At 42.0% G+C, this 20,098-nt stretch overlaps 1 protein-coding gene across 11 annotated transcripts in view; it reads right to left on the reverse strand.

Moving 5' to 3' along the window:
- Positions 1-4,024: 4,024 nt before the first annotated feature.
- LOC124111827 overlaps positions 4,025-20,098 on the reverse strand; it is a 229,313-nt gene continuing 213,239 nt past the window's right edge. For 7 of the 11 annotated variants that reach the window (XM_048384511.1, XM_048384508.1, XM_048384506.1 and 4 more), the window contains 7 exons: positions 19,447-19,461; positions 18,039-18,147; positions 16,502-16,678; positions 15,677-15,819; positions 8,889-9,062; positions 6,902-7,104; positions 4,025-5,248 (listed from right to left, as the gene is read on the reverse strand). In XM_048384511.1, the coding sequence (XP_048240468.1) occupies positions 4,552-5,248; positions 6,902-7,104; positions 8,889-9,062; positions 15,677-15,819; positions 16,502-16,678; positions 18,039-18,147; positions 19,447-19,461 (1,518 nt within the window). In that variant the 3' untranslated portion in view covers positions 4,025-4,551. The remainder of the gene's footprint in view (positions 5,249-6,901; positions 7,105-8,888; positions 9,063-15,676; positions 15,820-16,501; positions 16,679-18,038; positions 18,148-19,446; positions 19,462-20,098) is intronic. The other 4 variants (XM_048384512.1, XM_048384509.1, XM_048384507.1 and 1 more) reach the window with 4 other exon arrangements.

A 20,098-nucleotide genomic window follows, 5' to 3' on the forward strand; every position in this document is an offset into this window, starting at 1 on the left:
ACAACTCAAGACAGAAGAGGTAGAACCTGGGCCTCCAAGTCAGGAGAGTTATCACATGATATGTGGACAGTGCATGGCGCGATCACAGATGCTAGCTACCATACAACTAATTCAAACATTACAGAACGATAATAGTGGTTTCAGAAAAGTGAAAACAGTTTGCATGAAAGTATTATTTGTTTGTTGACCAGGGTAGTCATGACATCCATAGCATTTTAGAATAGTGTTACTGTTAGGATTAAATTGCATGAAATACATTAAATAACACACACAAAACACATGAATTTTAAATTTTTAAATGCAGATTCAATGTAAAATTTACATAATGGTCGACATTTCATGACTCCAACAGAAATAAAAATTGTCAATAGAAGAATACATCACTGGTGTAAACTTGAAATGCTAAAACATTAACACCAGCGGCAGCTTCGAATAAAGCTCAAAACAGAGCTACATTTGTATCAAGATCTGGCAGCAGTCGTAATAAGGAGAGAATTTAAAGAATAATTCTTAGATCAATAACTCCATACAATAATGTGCCAAGCTGGTAAAACTCCACTATCTATTTCAGGCATGCTAACCCAGGATGCAGAATTTTGCTGATCTAATTTGAATGTTCAGACAGGCAGGGCAGACAACTCTGACAAGTCTAGCCTATTTCAGTATAGTTTTTTCTCTCCTGTGTAATTGCGCCAGTTGTAAGCAGTCACATCAGAGGACACCCGAAATGGGCTTCACACATTGTGTCCTTGTGGACAATCAAACCCAGGCAGTGACCAGAAAAACGTTTAACCACTAGGTGATCCCACCCACCCTTATCAATGAAGAACTGATGACACAATGTCAGGGTAGTTTAACATTGTTAGAGATTGAAGAAAGAAATCCTGATGTGTAACGTGAAAATTACAAACCAGGTAACAATCTCATGACTGCTTTAGCATTTAATACAAAACATACAGAGTTTCATTCATGACATCTTCCTGAGGAAAGTAAGTAAACTGACTTTAAAAGTCTAGTTTCCACCCTTGCCGAACTAGGCTGGTATTATGGAGTTAGATTTTGGCTGGACTAACGAGTCTATGCATAGTCCAATCAATATCGCGTTATCAAATCGAAATCCGGTTTGTAAACTGTCGTGCATATTTCGGTCAATTGCAGGATTTGCAAGGGATGTGTGCACCGCCAACTCGGCGTCAGCAGATATTTTCCAAATCTTTTCATATTTTTAATCAAGGTGCTCACGTGATTTGGTGCACTTTTCGATGACAGATCCGTTTTATCACAAGATAGATCTTTATTATTGATCAGATCGTATTGACTGAACGCCGCCATTTTGTTTGAAGCAAATGCAAGTGATACAATAGGTGGAATCTGATTGGTCAATAGGAGAGGCATAGAAGGGACACAACTCGTAACAGCCACTGGTGGAGCTACGATTGAGCCCAGAAGTTCCAGTCTAGTTCGGCAAGGGTGGAAACTGGACTTTTAAAGTTAGTTACTCCCTTACCTCGAGAAGATGCATTCATGACTGTTTGGAGAATACCCTTATGACAGTAGCTTTTCCAATCCAAAATAATCTTATAAAGCCAAACCAATTTTAGTCCCATTTTGGGTTTTATACATAATGAAGCAGAAGGCATAAAAGGGTTGTTTAACACCACAGTCAGAAATGTCCCATGGATATGATGGTGGCCAGAGAAATACCGACTGAAGTCAGTTGCAAACAATGAAAGGCAAAAGTAATGACATCAGATTCATGACGTTATCTTCACAATAACCGTTGACAATATGAAATTTTTTAAGTCAAATTAAAACTACAACATAGGGATATTGATCCACATGCTTTCTGTCGAACAGCTGATCTATAAATTATCATCAGGATCAATTTACTGAACATATTGGTCTGAATTTGTTATTTTCATAATGCTTAAGGATGTAAATAAACATGTACAATTTTCCAGTGTTAATGCCTAATGCTTTTTGTTCGTTCTTCGTCACATAACTTAAAGCATTGAAAATAATCTTGTCAAAATATGCCCCACATAAATTAGCATTATACATAAAATAGCAGAGCAACCTGAATTTTAGAGGGTTTTGTCAGATGTGACCTTGACATTGTCATCACCTCGGATGTTCTGCATGGAAACCAGCTGCCAGCTTTCTCCACCTTCATGATTGCTTTGATGAGAATAGAAATATTGAATCCTAGACCACGTGAAAGGTGATGGGTATGCAACAGGTGTAGATACGGATGAAGTATGACAATGATAAACTCTTAATTGATAAACAAGTGTGATTTGATCTCCATTGTCTGAAATCATATCTCATACAACATCTATCAAACTACAACATAATTAGTGTCAAATGCAGAAGTTCAATAATCATAAACATGGTGGACAGAAAGGACATGGAAGTAGGTTAAATCTAGTATCATAATAACAAATCTCATTTCACAAACATGACTATCTGGTTTAAGCCAATGAAAGCTACTCTAACATCAGCTCTGGCTTAACCATCCAATCAGTGGCTGTGTTACAGAATGTACATATGGTTATGTTACAGTGAATATATACATGCTTGCGATTGGTTGATATATTTGGCCCCTTGAACTATTCTCAACTACAAGTTACAATAAATAAAACATATGACTGAGAACATATTGCACACCCCTTGGCCTTCTAGTCCAACAACACTACATAAAACATGCTGAGGTCAGCAGTCTGTTCTCATACAGAAGATAAAACTAATGGCTTGACTAGATGAAGTGCTCACAGTGCTGTATCTGGTGAAATACTTGTACAGGCAATTACGACTGTTCTCAATAGCACTACATTAAATCTCTTAAAACTTCAGAATTTAAAAAACTGCAAAGTCTTCATACCGAAAAGATGCAGGAGTACATCGCTGCATCCCAATGCATGAACATAAATGACATCAACAAACTTCTTGCAATATGGATTTCTTAACTAGACATCTTATTTAACAGTAAAACAAGTTGTCCTTTTTCCAAAATGATTTTGATAATGCCAAAAAATAGGATCTAATTAAATGTTTGCATCTCAATATGACAAAGAAACTTCATATTTTCGACCAATAACTTTTAATATTTAAACTATGTATATTGATATCTTCTCTCCTCTTTTGATACTTTAAAAAGTTTAATATATGTTTAAAATGAGTCATTTGTAAGTTCAACGAATGTAATGAACATAACACTTTCACAAACAAATTTCTTGCTGCAGCATATTTCACATTATTCAACAGAACTATTCTCTCATTACAATTACTTCACAAAAACACAATGGCAATGAGTGATCAGTTAAAATCTAATGTAAACTATCAGCATCAAAATAATCAGCAGGTTATCCTGATGTGTATGTCAACAATGTACGTAGAAACGATTGTACCTGCGACAACCATTGTCTATGACAGGTGTAACGGACACAGATCAAGGGAGAGCGCCATCTGGTGGTAAGTGTACATAGCTACCTGATACACCTACTATAAAGCATGCACAGTGATCAAGTCACATGATCTAGTCACATGATGTGGTCACATGATCTAGTCACATGATGAGGTCACATGATCTAGACACATGATGTGGTCACATGATGAAAGTCCTGACATGGTAACAAAATGTAATTATCAAGAAGCATGCACCCAAGTCTAGAGACCAGATAGAAATCTAAGAAAATCTAGATTCTAACCAAAACTTGAGAAACTCATTTTCACTTGAGATATGTGAAAGGTAGTAATCTTGTGGAGGGTATATGTGGTTATTTTACGATGCGGTGCCTGTGTGCTAATACATTCACTGTACAGGGTGTACAGATTTAACTGTACAGCAATTCGGAGAGGTACACTGTACACTTGGAACAGCAATAGAGAACAGTTGTGATATATTACAATCTGTATATATTTCTGTACAGTCAGACATCGATAGAACATTCATTATCCGTTACAAACTGTCACTATCTGGCCAGCAGAGTGGAATAACAGGGATAATGACACATCTGGGATGATAACCTAATAAATGCATTGTCCATCTTAGCACTGACTGATGGAGATAACATTTTTTAATCATGTTTATAGTCACATCTCCATCAGTCTTACTCCTAGCCATGGGTACACCCTCTGAGCATCAAGCATTTACCATGCATCCCAAAAGGACACATTGTTTCTCAAATCTCAAATGCTTCGAATCATCCTCCAAGGCACACACTGCCCGAACATCACCATTTTTCCCTCTCATCACCTCTAGAAGCTGTCCCCTGGAGCCATCCTCCCACATCCTGGGAGTGCCCGCCTCACAACCATATACCACATGCTTTGCAAACCAAGCCCCACAACCATCAGAGATATGTTATTATCTCACCCGGCGGGCTAGAGCCTGTCGCCCCCTGTTCAGAAGAGGGGGCGAGCTCTGCCTCGCTTATCTGCTCACATCTCTCATCTGAAACGGTAAGCAAATCGTCAGCAATTCGTCCACCAGCAGGCTGTCTGCCACCAGTGGCGGCCATTTTACCTTTGTATTCCTACCTACATCTAGAACTAACATTCTGTATCTTTATATGGCTGGACTCCATACGGTGCTGCAAACACCACAGTCTTTTGATCTCTACGCTTAGGCGAATCACTGCTTGTGTTATTACGCTTGGGTGAGTTGCTAGCATCACTGATGGCACTATTTCTTGAAGTATTGTCATCTTGAGATATGCCTGGGCGTTTGGGGCTCTGATTTTGAGGACTCTGTGTGCCCTGCCTACTTTCAGACCGAGGCTTCCACACCGGTGACCCAATAGAATTAACAGAGCCTGAGGAATAGTTCAGGGGATTCGCGCTGGCATACAGCAACTTAGCCGACCCACTCTGACTAGAACTACTTAGATTAGAGTTGGAAGAAGTTGGACTCTTATTTTGAGCTATCTGCGGCTCAGATACAGTAGTGTAAGCAGCGTTGTCGTCCATACTCGCTTGATTTATATCGCCTATAGTTTTGCTGCGTATTCTGAAAGCTGCTTCATATTCTAGTGCACTAATTTTTTCGTCAAAATCCATGGAGTGTCTTTCAGGATCCTGACCTCTTTTTTTGTTCAACAACGGAAGCGGGTCGAGTTTTTCGGCAGAACACGGGCTCAAACTGCGTGGTTTGAGCTGGATTGGCTTAGTGGGCACGGTCATGCTCCGGACACTTTCTCGTATTGTCTGCCGGATCACCTTCATGAAGTCAGACTTGGCCTCAGACGTACTGAAAACAGTCAATGTTTGTCCAAATTAAAACTATGTATTAATGCATATCTGATGAATCTTTCAAGTATTTTGAAGATGTTATTGGGTGAGTATGGTTTAACCAGCTCTTTGCAATATTTCAGCAATATCATAGTGGAGAGGCACCAGAAATAGGCTTCACACATTGTGGAGAACCGAACCCGGGTCTTCAGTGTGAAGGTCCAATGCTTCAACCACTACCCTACCCAATGTCCCTTATGGTACACAGTTATGTTGCCAGAAGGTTTCCAGACTCACAGGGTCGGGATAACTGGGTCGGGATGACAGGGTCGGGTTAACAAGGTTGGGATAACAAGGTCAGGATAACAAGGTCAGGATAACAAGGTCGGGATAACAGGGTCGGGATAACAAGGTCGGGATGACAGGGTCGGGATGACAGGGTCGGGATAACAAGGTCGGGATAACAGGGTCAGGATAACAAGGTCGGGATAACAGGGTCAGGATAACAGGGTCGGGGTAACAAGGTCGGGATGACAGGGTCGGGATGACAGGGTCAGGATAACAAGGTCGGGATAACAGGGTCGGGATGACAAGGTCGGGATAACAAGGTCTGGATGACGGGGTCTGGATAACAGGGTCAGGATGACAAGGTCGGGATGACAGGGTCGGGATAACAGGGTCAGGATAACAGGGTCGGGGTAACAAGGTCGGGATGACAGGGTCGGGATGACAGGGTCGGGATAACAAGGTCATGATAACAAGGTCGGGATAACAAGGTTGGGATAACAGGGCGGGGATAACAGGGTCGGGATGACAGGGTCGGGATAACAAGGTCGGGATAACAAGGTCGGGATGACAGGGTCGGGATAACAAGGTCGGGATAACAAGGTCGGGATGACAGGGTCGGGATAACAAGGTTGGGATAACAGGGTCAGGATGACAGGGTCGGGATGACAGGGTCGGGATAACAAGGTCGGGATAACAGGGGTGGGATAACAAGGTTTAACTGTTTATACCTCACTATTCATTCAGTAATACAAGCTGTGGGTCTATTCTATGTGAAGGGGCACAGTTGGCCCAGTCGTCTAAGGTGCCTCAATTCGCTGTGCAGAGTTGCATCCCTTGGGCATGCTAGAAACCAATAATTGTGGGTTTGAATCCTGGTTCGCCCCGATCATGTTCCCAGGTTTGTCGGCACCACACCTATATTCATGGGTTTCAACCACCCTAGACCTGCATCACTTTTGGCTTTCCACCGACATTAAGCTGACACGCCGTACGACTGGAAGTGACGTAAAATCCAACTCCCTCTATTCTCTGTGACCTTGACATTATTACCACTGCACAGCAACCAATAACAAAATATTTTCTACACAAGGTAAAACTGAGAAAAAACCTAAGAGATCACACAGGTCACAGATATTTTAGTGGCATACTTAAGAATCTAATATGATTTCATAGGTAGATCCAGAGGAAGGGTCCAGGGTCCAATCCCACCCCCCTACCCCCCACCCCCCCAGGGTCCAATCCCATCCCCCCACCCCCCTTGAAAACCAAATGAGTATGTTGTAGGCAGTAAAATTGACTGCAAGAGGATTTTGATATATGGACCTCTCCCTTTTAAAAATACTGGATCTGCCCTTGGATTTTTTCAAGCGTCATGACAACACACCTGTTGCAGAACTGGTACAGCCTCTCTGGTCGTCCCTCGGAGTCGGACCTGGAGTGGATGAGGTCCCACCAGTAGTGGCGGTCGATGTCGCTGACCTTCCCAACACGCACCTGCACTTCCTGTGTGGGGATGAGTGTGCGGAAGCGCTCCAGCATGTCCATCTGATGATGATGCTCCAGAAGTGACATCTTGGGAGGGAGGGACTGAAGAAGTCGGTTAACATTTTGTAAGTTTTTATTTTACCACTGGTCATTTTGTCAAAACAAATATCAGTAAAAAAAGACATGAATCTGGTCTGCAACATTTAACAGAAGCACACAAGAACAGAGTTATCACTATCCCCCACCATGGGGTACACTAGAAGTTTGTTTGTTCATATAGTAGTAAGTATAAACAATAAAAAAAAAGAGTCCTATAAAGCCTTAAAGAAGAGATAGGGCTGCTTTATGTCATCAGAAAAAATGATTAAATGTGAAATTAATACACACAAAAGGCTGGATAAAATAACTTTTTTAACTGGATAAGTATCTTTTAGAAAAGCTGCTAACTTCAGTAGTTTCTGTGAAAACTTGTCCCCATTGCTGACAATATGCACCAAGTAAAATAACATGGTTCAAGGGACGTACCACTGTAAAACTAATAATTTACAGGACCAATTTTCAAACTCAGTCTTGACAAGCATGCAAACTTTCATTCATGCAACGTCAGTAGTTTCTAAAGAAATCTTGTCCCCATTGCACCCACTATGCACAATGTAACATAGCATAGATAAAGGGCCATAACTCTGTAAACACTTTTTTACAGGACCAAGTTTTGACAAGCAGTCGCATATACACATGCAAACTTTCATTCATATAATTTTAGTAGTTTCTGTCCCTATTTCATGCAGGATGCACCAGGTTGAAAAGCACAGAGCAAGGGCCATAACTCTCTAAAAAAACAGCAATTTTCCAAATCTTTTCAGATCATAACCAGTAACATCGGTGTGTAAAATTTCATTTCTCTGACTTAAGTAGTTTACAAGAAAATTTGTCCCTTTTGAGTATTGAACGGACAGACATCGTTACTATCCCCTGGAGCATGGGCATGGAGTCACGACTGTCACAATCTATCTCCACAATGCACGAAACGGGTTTCAGTTTGGCTGACACGTCAGCTTAGTTGCATGTGCAATATGCAGTCAATCCGCTGTTTACCGTAATCGCCTACCAGAAAGAGTAACAAGAGTAACAAGTATTTTTAGTAATCAGATGTATTGTCATCATGACTTGACACTGAAGTATGTAACAAATGTTATATTTGGGATAACACTTTCTTAGTAAAGTACAGATTCTCATACGTTCTGTCTGGAATTCGAACCCACACAGCCAGAGTGAGGCACCTAATCGCCAGCACACAAAGTCAGTGAGCTAACCCACTCAGCCACTGAGACTTCCACAAAAATTGAAAGTCAGACAACTGGTAGTCCAGATCACATACTTTGTGTACCCCTCTGACAAGTGTAAATTGGCATGGCTCCCATGGCCGAAAGCTATGAATACACAATGCCAATTAGAAAGTGGTCAAATGTAACAAATGTTATGTTTGGGATAACACTGTCTTAGTAAAGTATGTAAGTTCTGAAGTGCCGCCATGATTCAAGGTTTTCATAATACCACACTTCAAGACTACGCACTTCTGCAAAGGAACTGAAAATAGATTTGCCTAGGAAACGTATCAGAACAGCAAAAATGTTTGTGTGGAAACAATAATATGTGACATCATTCATCATTATTGTCTTCAATGCTGCCGAGCTGTTGTTGTTCTACCCTGCGACCTTGGTGCAGGAAGTTGACATGGCTTTGCTCTACATAGTTCTACATGACATTTGGGTCATTTTCTAGAGCACGGCTCTGAGCTTGTTCTGCATAGGCATTGATTTATAGATACAAATTTTATATAGTTCATTCAAGACAGATTTATTTTTGTCATGGGAGACAACTCTTACCCTTGTCTTCCTTCTCTTGAGTCTCTCCCGGCACAGGAACACAACGCCAGTCCGGAAGACAAAGACGGTGTTCTCGAAGTCTGATGCCTTCTTTGTCTTGCCAAGATAGTCGGTCATGTTGCACCACTCCACCATCCCATACATCTGCAGCTCGCCAACACTCAGGTCCACCACCTGGGGCACAAACAGCTCATATAGTAGGGCACAAACAGCTCATATAGTGGGGCACAAACAGCTCGATATAGTAGGGCACAAACAGCTCATATAGTAGGGCAAAAACAGCTCATATAGTAGGGCACAAACAGCTCATATAGTAGGGCACAAACAGCTCGATATAGTAGGGCACAAACAGCTCATATAGTAGGGCAAAAACAGCTCGATATAGTAGGGCACAAACAGCTCATATAGTAGGGCACAAACAGCTCATATAGTAGGCTACAAACAGCTTGATATAGTAGGGCACAAACAGCTCATATAGTAGGGCACAAACAGCTCATATAGTAGGGCACAAACAGCTCGATATAGTAGGGCACAAACAGCTCATATAGTAGGGCACAAACAGCTCATATAGTAGGGCACAAACAGCTCGATATAGTAGGGCACAAACAGCTCATATAGTAGGCCACAAACAGCTCATATAGTAGGGCACAAACAGCTCATATAGTAGGGCAAAAACAGCTCGATATAGTAGGGCACAAACAGCTCATATAGTAGGGCAAAAACAGCTCGATATAGTAGGGCAAAAACAGCTCGATATAGTAGGGCACAAACAGCTCATATAGTAGGGCACAAACAGCTTGATATAGTAGGGCACAAACAGCTCATATAGTAGGGCAAAAACAGCTCGATATAGTAGGGCACAAACAGCTCATATAGTAGGGCAAAAACAGCTCGATATAGTAGGGCACAAACAGCTCATATAGTAGGGCACAAACAGCTTGATATAGTAGGGCACAAACAGCTCATATAGTAGGGCAAAAACAGCTCATATAGTAGGGCAAAAACAGCTCGATATAGTAGGGCACAAACAGCTCATATAGTAGGGCAAAAACAGCTCGATATAGTAGGGCAAAAACAGCTCGATATAGTAGGGCACAAACAGCTCATATAGTAGGGCACAAACAGCTCGATATAGTAGGGCACAAACAGCTCATATAGTAGGGCACAAACAGCTCATATAGTGGGGCACAAACAGCTCATATAGTGGGGCACAAACAGCTCATATAGTAGGGCACAAACAGCTCATATAGTAGGGCACAAACAGCTCATATAGTGGGGCACAAACAGCTCATATAGTGGGGCACAAACAGCTCGATATAGTAGGGCAAAAACAGCTCGATATAGTAGGGCACAAACAGCTCATATAGTAGGGCAAAAACAGCTCGATATAGTAGGGCACAAACAGCTCATATATTAGGGCACAAACAGCTTGATATAGTAGGGCACAAACAGCTCATATAGTAGGGCAAAAACAGCTCATATAGTAGGGCAAAAACAGCTCGATATAGTAGGGCACAAACAGCTCATATAGTAGGGCAAAAACAGCTCGATATAGTAGGGCAAAAACAGCTCGATATAGTAGGGCACAAACAGCTCATATAGTAGGGCACAAACAGCTCGATATAGTAGGGCACAAACAGCTCATATAGTAGGGCACAAACAGCTCATATAGTGGGGCACAAACAGCTCATATAGTGGGGCACAAATAGCTCATATAGTAGGGCACAAACAGCTCATATAGTAGGGCACAAACAGCTCATATAGTGGGGCACAAACAGCTCATATAGTGGGGCACAAACAGCTCGATATAGTAGGGCAAAAACAGCTCGATATAGTAGGGCACAAACAGCTCGATATAGTAGGGCACAAACAGCTTGATATAGTAGGGCACAAACAGCTCGATATAGTAGGGCACAAACAGCTCGATATAGTAGGGCACAAACAGCTCATATAGTAGGGCACAAACAGCTTGATATAGTAGGGCACAAACAGCTCGATATAGTAGGGCACAAACAGCTCGATATAGTAGGGCACAAACAGCTCGATATAGTAGGGCACAAACAGCTCATATAGTAGGGCACAAACAGCTCATATAGTAGGGCACAAACAGCTCATATAGTGGGGCACAAACAGCTCATATAGTGGGGCACAAACAGCTCATATAGTAGGGCACAAACAGCTCATATAGTAGGGCACAAACAGCTTGATATAGTAGGGCAAAAACAGCTCATATAGTGGGGCACAAACAGCTCGATATAGTAGGGCACAAACAGCTTGATATAGTAGGGCACAAACAGCTCGATATAGTAGGGCACAAACAGCTCGATATAGTAGGGCACAAACAGCTCGATATAGTGGGGCACAAACAGCTCATATAGTAGGGCACAAACAGCTCATATTGTAGGGCACAAACAGCTCGATATAGTAGGGCACAAACAGCTCGATATAGTAGGGCACAAACAGCTTGATATAGTAGGGCACAAACAGCTCATATAGTAGGGCACAAACAGCTCATATAGTAGGGCACAAACAGCTCATATAGTGGGGCACAAACAGCTCATATAGTGGGGCACAAACAGCTCATATAGTAGGGCACAAACAGCTCATATAGTAGGGCACAAACAGCTCGATATAGTAGGGCACAAACAGCTTGATATAGTAGGGCAAAAACAGCTCATATAGTGGGGCACAAACAGCTCGATATAGTAGGGCACAAACAGCTTGATATAGTAGGGCACAAACAGCTCGATATAGTAGGGCACAAACAGCTCGATATAGTAGGGCACAAACAGCTCGATATAGTGGGGCACAAACAGCTCATATAGTAGGGCACAAACAGCTCATATTGTAGGGCACAAACAGCTCATATAGTAGGGCACAAACAGCTCGATATAGTAGGGCACAAACAGCTCGATATAGTAGGGCAAAAACAGCTCATATAGTAGGGCACAAACAGCTCATATAGTAGGACATGATTCATAATAACAAGTCTGTTTTAGTAACTTTAAACATTATTTCATCACAATTGATTTCATCTCGCTAATAACTAATATTTTTTCCCATCAACGATAATTCCAATTATTGATCTTTTTAGCCAGCCCTACCAGATGCAGCGGGGTTACTTGAGTATGATGGAAAATTTGAATAGCAAACATTCTTCACACATCGAAAGTATACACTGGCATGTATTGGTATAGTTAGGCTCCATGCTATCGCAACAGGCAATAAAACTTGTGTATGGGTAAATCAGTTCCGGATACAGAGGGGTTACACTAGTACTACTTCAATCTCATTAAAGCAGATCTTTTCCTCCGATACAATCAAAGACATGATAACCCCACCATAGAAGGTCGGCCAGATGACCCCTGAACGAACACTGACCACCCAATCTACATGATGGAAGCATGGTTCTTCAGCCAATCAGTTGTCAGCTTTAAATAACAATTCGGCTTCTACCTTACCACTTCAATTTAAAGATTACTATTTCCAAAAAGAACTCATATACAGGCCACAAATATTCCTTTGATTGTACTCAATGTTGGGTGCAGATGCCATGGTGCACAGAAAAGACAATGCATGATTAACTACCATTAGAAAGGCACAGCCTTTATTATTTACATTCAGAACTGTCTGTATAAGTTTCTTCCCCGAGATACAGAAATTAGAAAGGATGCTTAGGATGCTTTCCTCACACAATGCATAAAATAACTACCATTAGAAAGGCACAGCCAATATTATTTACATTCAGAACTGTCTGTATAAGTTTCTTCCCGAGATACAGAAATTAGAAAGAATGCTTAGGATGCTTTCCTCATACAATGCATAAAATAACTACCATTAGAAAGGCACAGCCAATATCATTTACATTCAGAACTGTCTGTATAAGTTTCTTCCTGAGATACAGAAATCAGATAGGCTGCTCTGAACACTTTCCTCACGCATACTCAGAATCTAAAGCCTCAACACTGATCAGCTGATTAGAAAGTCCAACTGATACAACCTCCTATGGAGTGCTTGTCCGATCCTCACACAGAGAGCGATTGTATTTGAGTAAAAGATCTGCCTTTAATGAGATGGTGTACTACTAGCACATCACAATAGGCCACAACAAAACAACTTTCAGAGCAATACAGGAATGACATAATTCTCTCAAAGTAAGAACACCATTCTTTGTCAACATTGATCAACTATGTACAATGATTCCCTATCTCTGATGTTTCAGTGATGTTTGTTCAATGATACATTGAACCCTATTTCAGTTCTACAGGGTGCCAACTGTGAGAGGAAAGCTGAAAGTGTTTACCCCCCCCCCCCCCCCCCCCCCCCCCTCCAAGTTGATTCTTCACGCGCAGTATCACAATCAGGGCAAACATGGGAATCATCCATCTTCCTGAGGCAAGGGAGTTAACTGACTATGAAAGTTCCGAGGCTGCCTGAACTAGGCTGCAATTATTGAGTTATATTTTGTTTGGACTAACAGGTCTATGCACAGTCCAATCAAACTCGCCTTACGAAATCAACATTCTGTTCGTAAACTGTTGTGAAGATTTCTGTCGACTGCAGGATTTGCAAAGCATGTGTACCGTCAACTTAGCGTCAACAGATGTTTTCCAAATCTTTTCATGCTTTTAATCAAGGTGCTTACGTGATTTGATGCACTTCGCGAAGTAAAGCTCGTTTAATAATGATATATATCTTGATTATCGAGGGACCGTCTTCACTGGGGGAATCTGATTGGTCAATAGGAGGGACATAGGAGGGGCATAACTCATTATACTACTGGTGGCGCTACAAGCGAACCCAGAAATTCCGGCTTAGTTCAGCAAGGGTGGAAACTGGACTTTCAGAGTCAGTTAACTCCATCGCCTCAGGAAGATGGGACCCATCTTGTGTGGATCTTGTTTGTTTGTTGTTTAACTTCGCACTCAGCATATTCCAGCTTTATGACAGTAGTCTGTTAATAATCGAGTCAGGACCAGACACTCAAGTGATTCACATCATGACCATCGATCTACGCAAGTGGGATGACATGCATCAACCAAGTCAGTGAGTCTGACCACCCGATCCATTAGGCACCTTTTACAGCAAGCATGAGTTGCTGAAGACATATTAGCAAAGGTTGATAGGAGCAGTTCTAACTGGAAATCCGGTTGTTGGTTGTTTGTTGTTTAACGCCGCACTCAGCAATATTCCAGCTATATGACGGCAGTCTGTTAATAATCGAGTCAGGACCAGACACTCAAGTGATTGACATCATGAGCATCAATCTACACAAGTGGGATGAGAAGACATGCATCAACCAAGTCAGCGAGTCTGACCCCCCGATCCGTAAGTCGACTCTTAGACAAGCATAGTTGCCTTTAATGACAAGCATGTGTTGCTGAAGACCAATTCTGACCCAGATCTTCACAGGGGACAAGCATGGGTTGCTGAAGACCAATTCTGACCCAGATCTTCACAGGGGACAAGCATTGGTTGCTGAAGATAAATTCTAACCCGGATCTCACAGGGGACAAGCATTGGTTGCTGAAGATCAATTCTGACCCAGATCTTCACAGGGGACAAGCATTGGTTGCTGAAGACCAATTCTAACCTGGATCTTCACAGGGGACAAGCATTGGTTGCTGAAGATCAATTCTAACCCAGATCTTCACAGGGGACAAGCATTGGTTGCTGAAGATCAATTCTAACCCGGATCTTCACAGGGGACAAGAATTGGTTGCTGAAGATCAATTCTAACCCAGATCTTCACAGGGGACAAGCATTGGTTGCTGAAGATCAATTCTAACCTGGATCTTCACAGGGGACAAGCATTGGTTGCTGAAGACCAATTCTAACCCGGATCTTCACAGGGGACAAGCATTGGTTGCTGAAGATCAACTCGACCCAGATCTTCACAGGGGACAAGCATTGGTTGCTGAAGACCAATTCTGACCCAGATCTTCACAGGGGACAAGCATTGGTTGCTGACGACCAATTCTAACCCGGATCTTCACAGGGAACAAGCATTGGTTGCGGAAGATCAATTCTGACCCAGATCTTCACAGGGGACAAGCATTGGTTGCTGAAGATCAATTCTAACCCGGATCTTCACAGGGGACAAGCATTGGTTGCTGAAGATCAATTCTAACCCAGATCTTCACAGGGAACAAGCATTGGTTGCTGAAGATCAATTCTGACCCAGATCTTCACAGGGGACAAGCATTGGTTGCTGAAGATCAATTCTAACCCGGATCTTCACAGGGGACAAGCATTGGTTGCTGAAGATCAATTCTAACCCGGATCTTCACGGGTGGTGATTCTGGTATGGTTATGGGATACAACAGTGAATTGTGGCACCTTTGATCAAACAGCCTGGCACTTATTTATTTTAAATGATGTCTAGAGACTGTGCAGCACTTCTTAGATCTTAGTACCTCCTGAACACTGCTGCCTCGTCACTGCCAGACACGTCCATTGTGGGGTGGAGGGGATGGTGAGATCATCTAGTGAGCGAGTGAAAGGGTATGGTTTTACGCCGCTTTTAGCAATATTCCAGCAATATCACGGCGGGGGACACCAGAAACGGGCTTCACACATCGTACCCATGTCGGGAATTGAACCCAGGTCTTCGGCGTGACACGCGAACGCTTTAACCACTAGGCTACCCGACTGCCCGAGGTCATCTAGAGAGATATCTCTACTTAAGTTCAACATCTCACGACAATACACATAAATATCAATGATAACAGCAGGACTGACTATACACAGTGACTGATGACAACACCAAACACGTATGTGTCAGTTACCCCGCCAACGACCTTCACCTTCTTCGACGGGTGAACTTCCTTGAAGGTCTTAGACAAGTCGTCAAAAACAGATCCGTATTCCTCATAGATCTTCTGCATTTCATTGATGTGTTCTGCTACTGCTTCCATCCCTCGCAGCGCCTCTGTCAAGGTCAAGGTCACATTGTTAGCATCAACTTCATTACAAAATCTATCTATACATAATGTAAATAACAAGAGGACAAAGTGTCAGGTGTTGGGTAGTTACCTGAGAGATGGTGATGTTCGTCAGTGTCAGGTGTTGGGTAGTTACCTGAGAGATGGTGATGTTCGTCAGTGTCAGGTGTTGGGTAGTTACCTGAGAGATGGTGATGTTCGTCAGTGTCAGGTGTTGGGTAGTTACCTGAGAGATGGTGATGTTCGTCAGTGTCAGGTGGTTACCTGAGAGATGGTGATGTTCGTCAGTGTCAGGTGTTGGGTAGTTACCTGAGAGATGGTGATGTTCGTCCGTGTCAGGTGTGGGGTAGTTACCTGAGAGATGGTGATGTTCGTCAGTGTCAGGTGTTGGGTGGTTACCTGAGAGATGGTGATGTTCGTCAGTGTCAGGTGTTGGGTAGTTACCTGAGAGATGGTGATGTTCGTCAGTGTCAGGTGTTGGGTGGTTACCTGAGAGATGGTGATGTTCGTCAGTGTCAGGTGTTGGGTAGTTACCTGAGAGATGGTGATGTTCGTCAGTGTCAGGTGTTGGGTAGTTACCTGAGAGATGGTGATGTTCGTCAGTGTCAGGTGTGGGGTAGTTACCTGAGAGATGGAGATGTTCGTCAGTGTCAGGTTATGGGTAGTTACCTGAGAGATGGTGATGTTCGTCAGTGTCCGGCAAGGTGAGGTGGCAGAGTTGCTGCAGCAGCAGAGGGTATTTGAGGATGCGCTGGATGGGCTTGATCAGGTAGGACTCCAGGGTGGCTGAATGTTGCTGCTTGGGGTTGCGTGCGCGCAGGAAGTTCTTCAGAGCTTCATTGGCATCTGTGCACAAGACATGGGTTTGTACTGAGTGAGTGAATGATTATGATATTGTTCTGCTTAGCAACAATCCAGCAATATCAAGACAGCAGATACCTGAAATACTGGGGATGATTTAACCACTTGGCTACCCTAAAGCCCAATGGATTTGTAACAGCTCAGAGGGACAAAAGATAGTCACCAAACAGCCCATTGAGTTGACAAGTAGCCTTAAACATGAGACTTTCCTTATGTACAGGGTTAGACGAGACTCTCCTTATGTGCACTGTTTATAGGGTTAGACAAGACTCTCCTTACGTGCTCTGTTTATAGGGTTAGAGTGAGTGAGTGAGTTTGGTTTTACGCCACTTTTAGCAATATTCCAGCAATATCAGGGCGGGGGACACCAGAAATGGGCTTCACACATTGTACCTATATCAGGAATCGAACCCGGGTCTTCGGCGTGACGAGCGAACGCTTTAACCAAAGCTACCCGACCACCCCTTATAGGGTTAGACGAGACTCTCCTTATGTGCAGTGTTTATAGGGTTAGACGAGACTCTCCTTACGTGCACTGTTTATAGGGTTAGACGAGACTCTCCTTATGTGCACTGTTTATAGGGTTAGACGAGACTCTCCTTATGTGCACTGTTTATAGGGTTATACGAGACTCTCCTTACGTGCACTGTTTATAGGGTTATACGAGACTCTTCTTATGTGCAGTGTTTATAGGGTTAGACGAGACTCTTCTTACGTGCACTGTTTATAGGGTTAGACGAGACTCTCCTTACATGCAGTGTTTATAGGGTTAGACGAGACTTTCCTTACGTGCAGTGTTTATAGGGTTAGACGAGACTCTCCTTATGTGCAGTGTTTATAGGGTTAGAGTGCTGGGTATTTGTAAACAAGGAACTGAGGCATCCACTTCATGTTTTATCGCTGAGGTATAATCTGTGTAAATAAGTTATGTTCATACAGTTCCGTTTTGAAATGTTCAATCAGGCAAATTATTGTAGGGGAGGGAAGTGAGGGAGGAGGGAAGAGGGGAGGGAGGGTGGGGGGATTAAGGGAGGGTCTTGAAAAAATTACACAGTGAAAGTGGGGGGTTCGCCAAATTTTTTACAACTATATAGGGTTGGTGGTGGTGTGAAAAAATGACAGTTCTATATTTTCAAATAGAAAAATTATAAATTTGAATATTTATTATTAAGAGATTGGTCATTTATTATCGGGAGGGGGCCATAAAAATATAACACAAAACATGGGGAGCAGCAAAATATGATACAGTTGTAAGACACATCTCATTTGTTCTGTGTACCCTTACAACTATCAAATACTACTTGTAGAAATATTTTACAGAACTTTTCTGTATAATGCAACTTACCCAAGTTGAATATTTTCTGAGATCGCGAGTGACTGGCACAAAATGAGCTATACACCTTGAAGTGATTGGCATAGTACAGGAACGACCCACCGAGGGAAAATAACACACGCTGAAAATAAACCAAGTCTTGTTAATACACAACTTACTTCTGCAGAGGAACACTGAGTACTTCCTGGGTTTGTATACACTCCGCTCACCCATCACCCAGGTGAAGTCGCTATTTTTAACCAACGAATCAAACCAGAGCCTGGTTCCAGTCAGAGGGAAACCAGACGGTTCTCTGACCAATCAGTGCTCAGATTACATCACACTTATGGCCATGTACTCCACACATTACTCAAAATCAGATGATGGCAGGTTCACACAAAATCCATGCTCGAGCTCCATTAGTAAGTTATACATGGCCCCATTTTATAATTTTTATCAAGAAGACACATCCTTCCCACAATGCCAAGCGGCCATATGTATTCACGATGATAGAAGAACGCTGTGTTCACAAACCCGTGAAGTATTGACGATGTATTCACGGTTGATGGAGGAACGTCGTGTATACAATGACATAATGACAATGACATAATGACATAGGAAATAAAAAAAGATAATTTTCTTCTACTGGACATATTCAATGGCAGTTTTTTTAATAGAAAGGTGAAGGATTATTCAGTTAATGTTTAAACAGTGTATCTGACCATCACTATAAAACCCTACAGTTTACCTCCTAGGTGATGTTTAATTTGTTATTCATGCTAAACCCAACACATTTTACCCAAAATTAATATAGCCAACAAAATAATTATTTTGGTAATCAAAAACTACATACTGGTCCAGGAACATGACATGATTGGACAATAAGATTAACAGGTACCAGCGGAAGCTGTGCATGTCTCCGTGATCACTGTTAGCAGGCACCTGCCACACCGGTGCGCACACCATGCATCAACACATGCAACATCAGTCCTGATACTCATCTCATGCAATTGAGCGTGTCATGAAATTAATGAAATTGATACGAAATTCCGAAAACGTGATGTGATATGATGCCTTCGTGATGACGTCATCTACATCTGCGACTTTCTGAACACAATCATGTTCGTGACCTTTTGAAATTTATATCAATTTTGTGCCTGTCAGTGCATTTCAGGGCTATCATGCTAGCTGAATTTTTTTTGCCTTGTGTTAAATGGTTCTTTGAACCACTTTGGAAAGGATAAAAGCATTCAGTGATATATCAATCAGGTGACATTTTCAATCAAATTTCATGACCGTGTACTAGATACTGTATGTTATCACAACAAGATCTAGATAACATTACGGTGAGAAGAAATTCAACATCAAAGCATAGAATATTGAAGAATTTGTATTGCCTAGTTGCTGAGAGTCTAAGATTACAACAGAATATTATACCCACAGCCAAACAGGTATCCTGTGCAAATCAAACAAATATATTCCACTTTACTTCAATAAATTGTATAGCTAACAGTTTCATGATACTCATGTGATCAGACAAAGAAGAAAGAAGATACTATTAGCTACACAACTAATTCCTACACTTTTTCATGCTACTTTATTTCAAATTAAAGATTCTATTACAAAAATTCATATATATCATCATAATTACTGCATTCATATGTAAGCAAAGAATAAACATGCATTGAAATTGATTTATGTTGAAATTAAAAAACATCCATAAATATTTCTAATGTTCCAAAAGAACCCAAAGAAGTACTACCATAGCAGTAATAGGGAAGCAGAATTCACACGATATTCCTGACCACCTACAGGTACCTAGTATCTGTTATCTCTACTCACTATATAGGTGAGGTGAAATGGAGTTTAATGTTGCGTCCAAGATTATTGCACTTATATAGCGACGTATGTCAATGTGTATGGCTGCCTGTATTAGTCCGGACAAAAGCCGATTTTATAGCACTAGCCCAGAGATACCATGCTGCATGATACCATAACATGAATACCGAGCCAACCAGTCCTTGTTTTAGACAATTAATGCAGAGCGCCGGGCAGGGCAACAACAAGTACCATATTTTAGCGTCTTTTGATAT

This window comes from Haliotis rufescens, unplaced genomic scaffold (genome assembly GCF_023055435.1).
Source record: "Haliotis rufescens isolate VD_foot unplaced genomic scaffold, xgHalRufe1.0.p SCAF_5, whole genome shotgun sequence".
Lineage (NCBI taxonomy): Eukaryota > Metazoa > Mollusca > Gastropoda > Lepetellida > Haliotidae > Haliotis > Haliotis rufescens.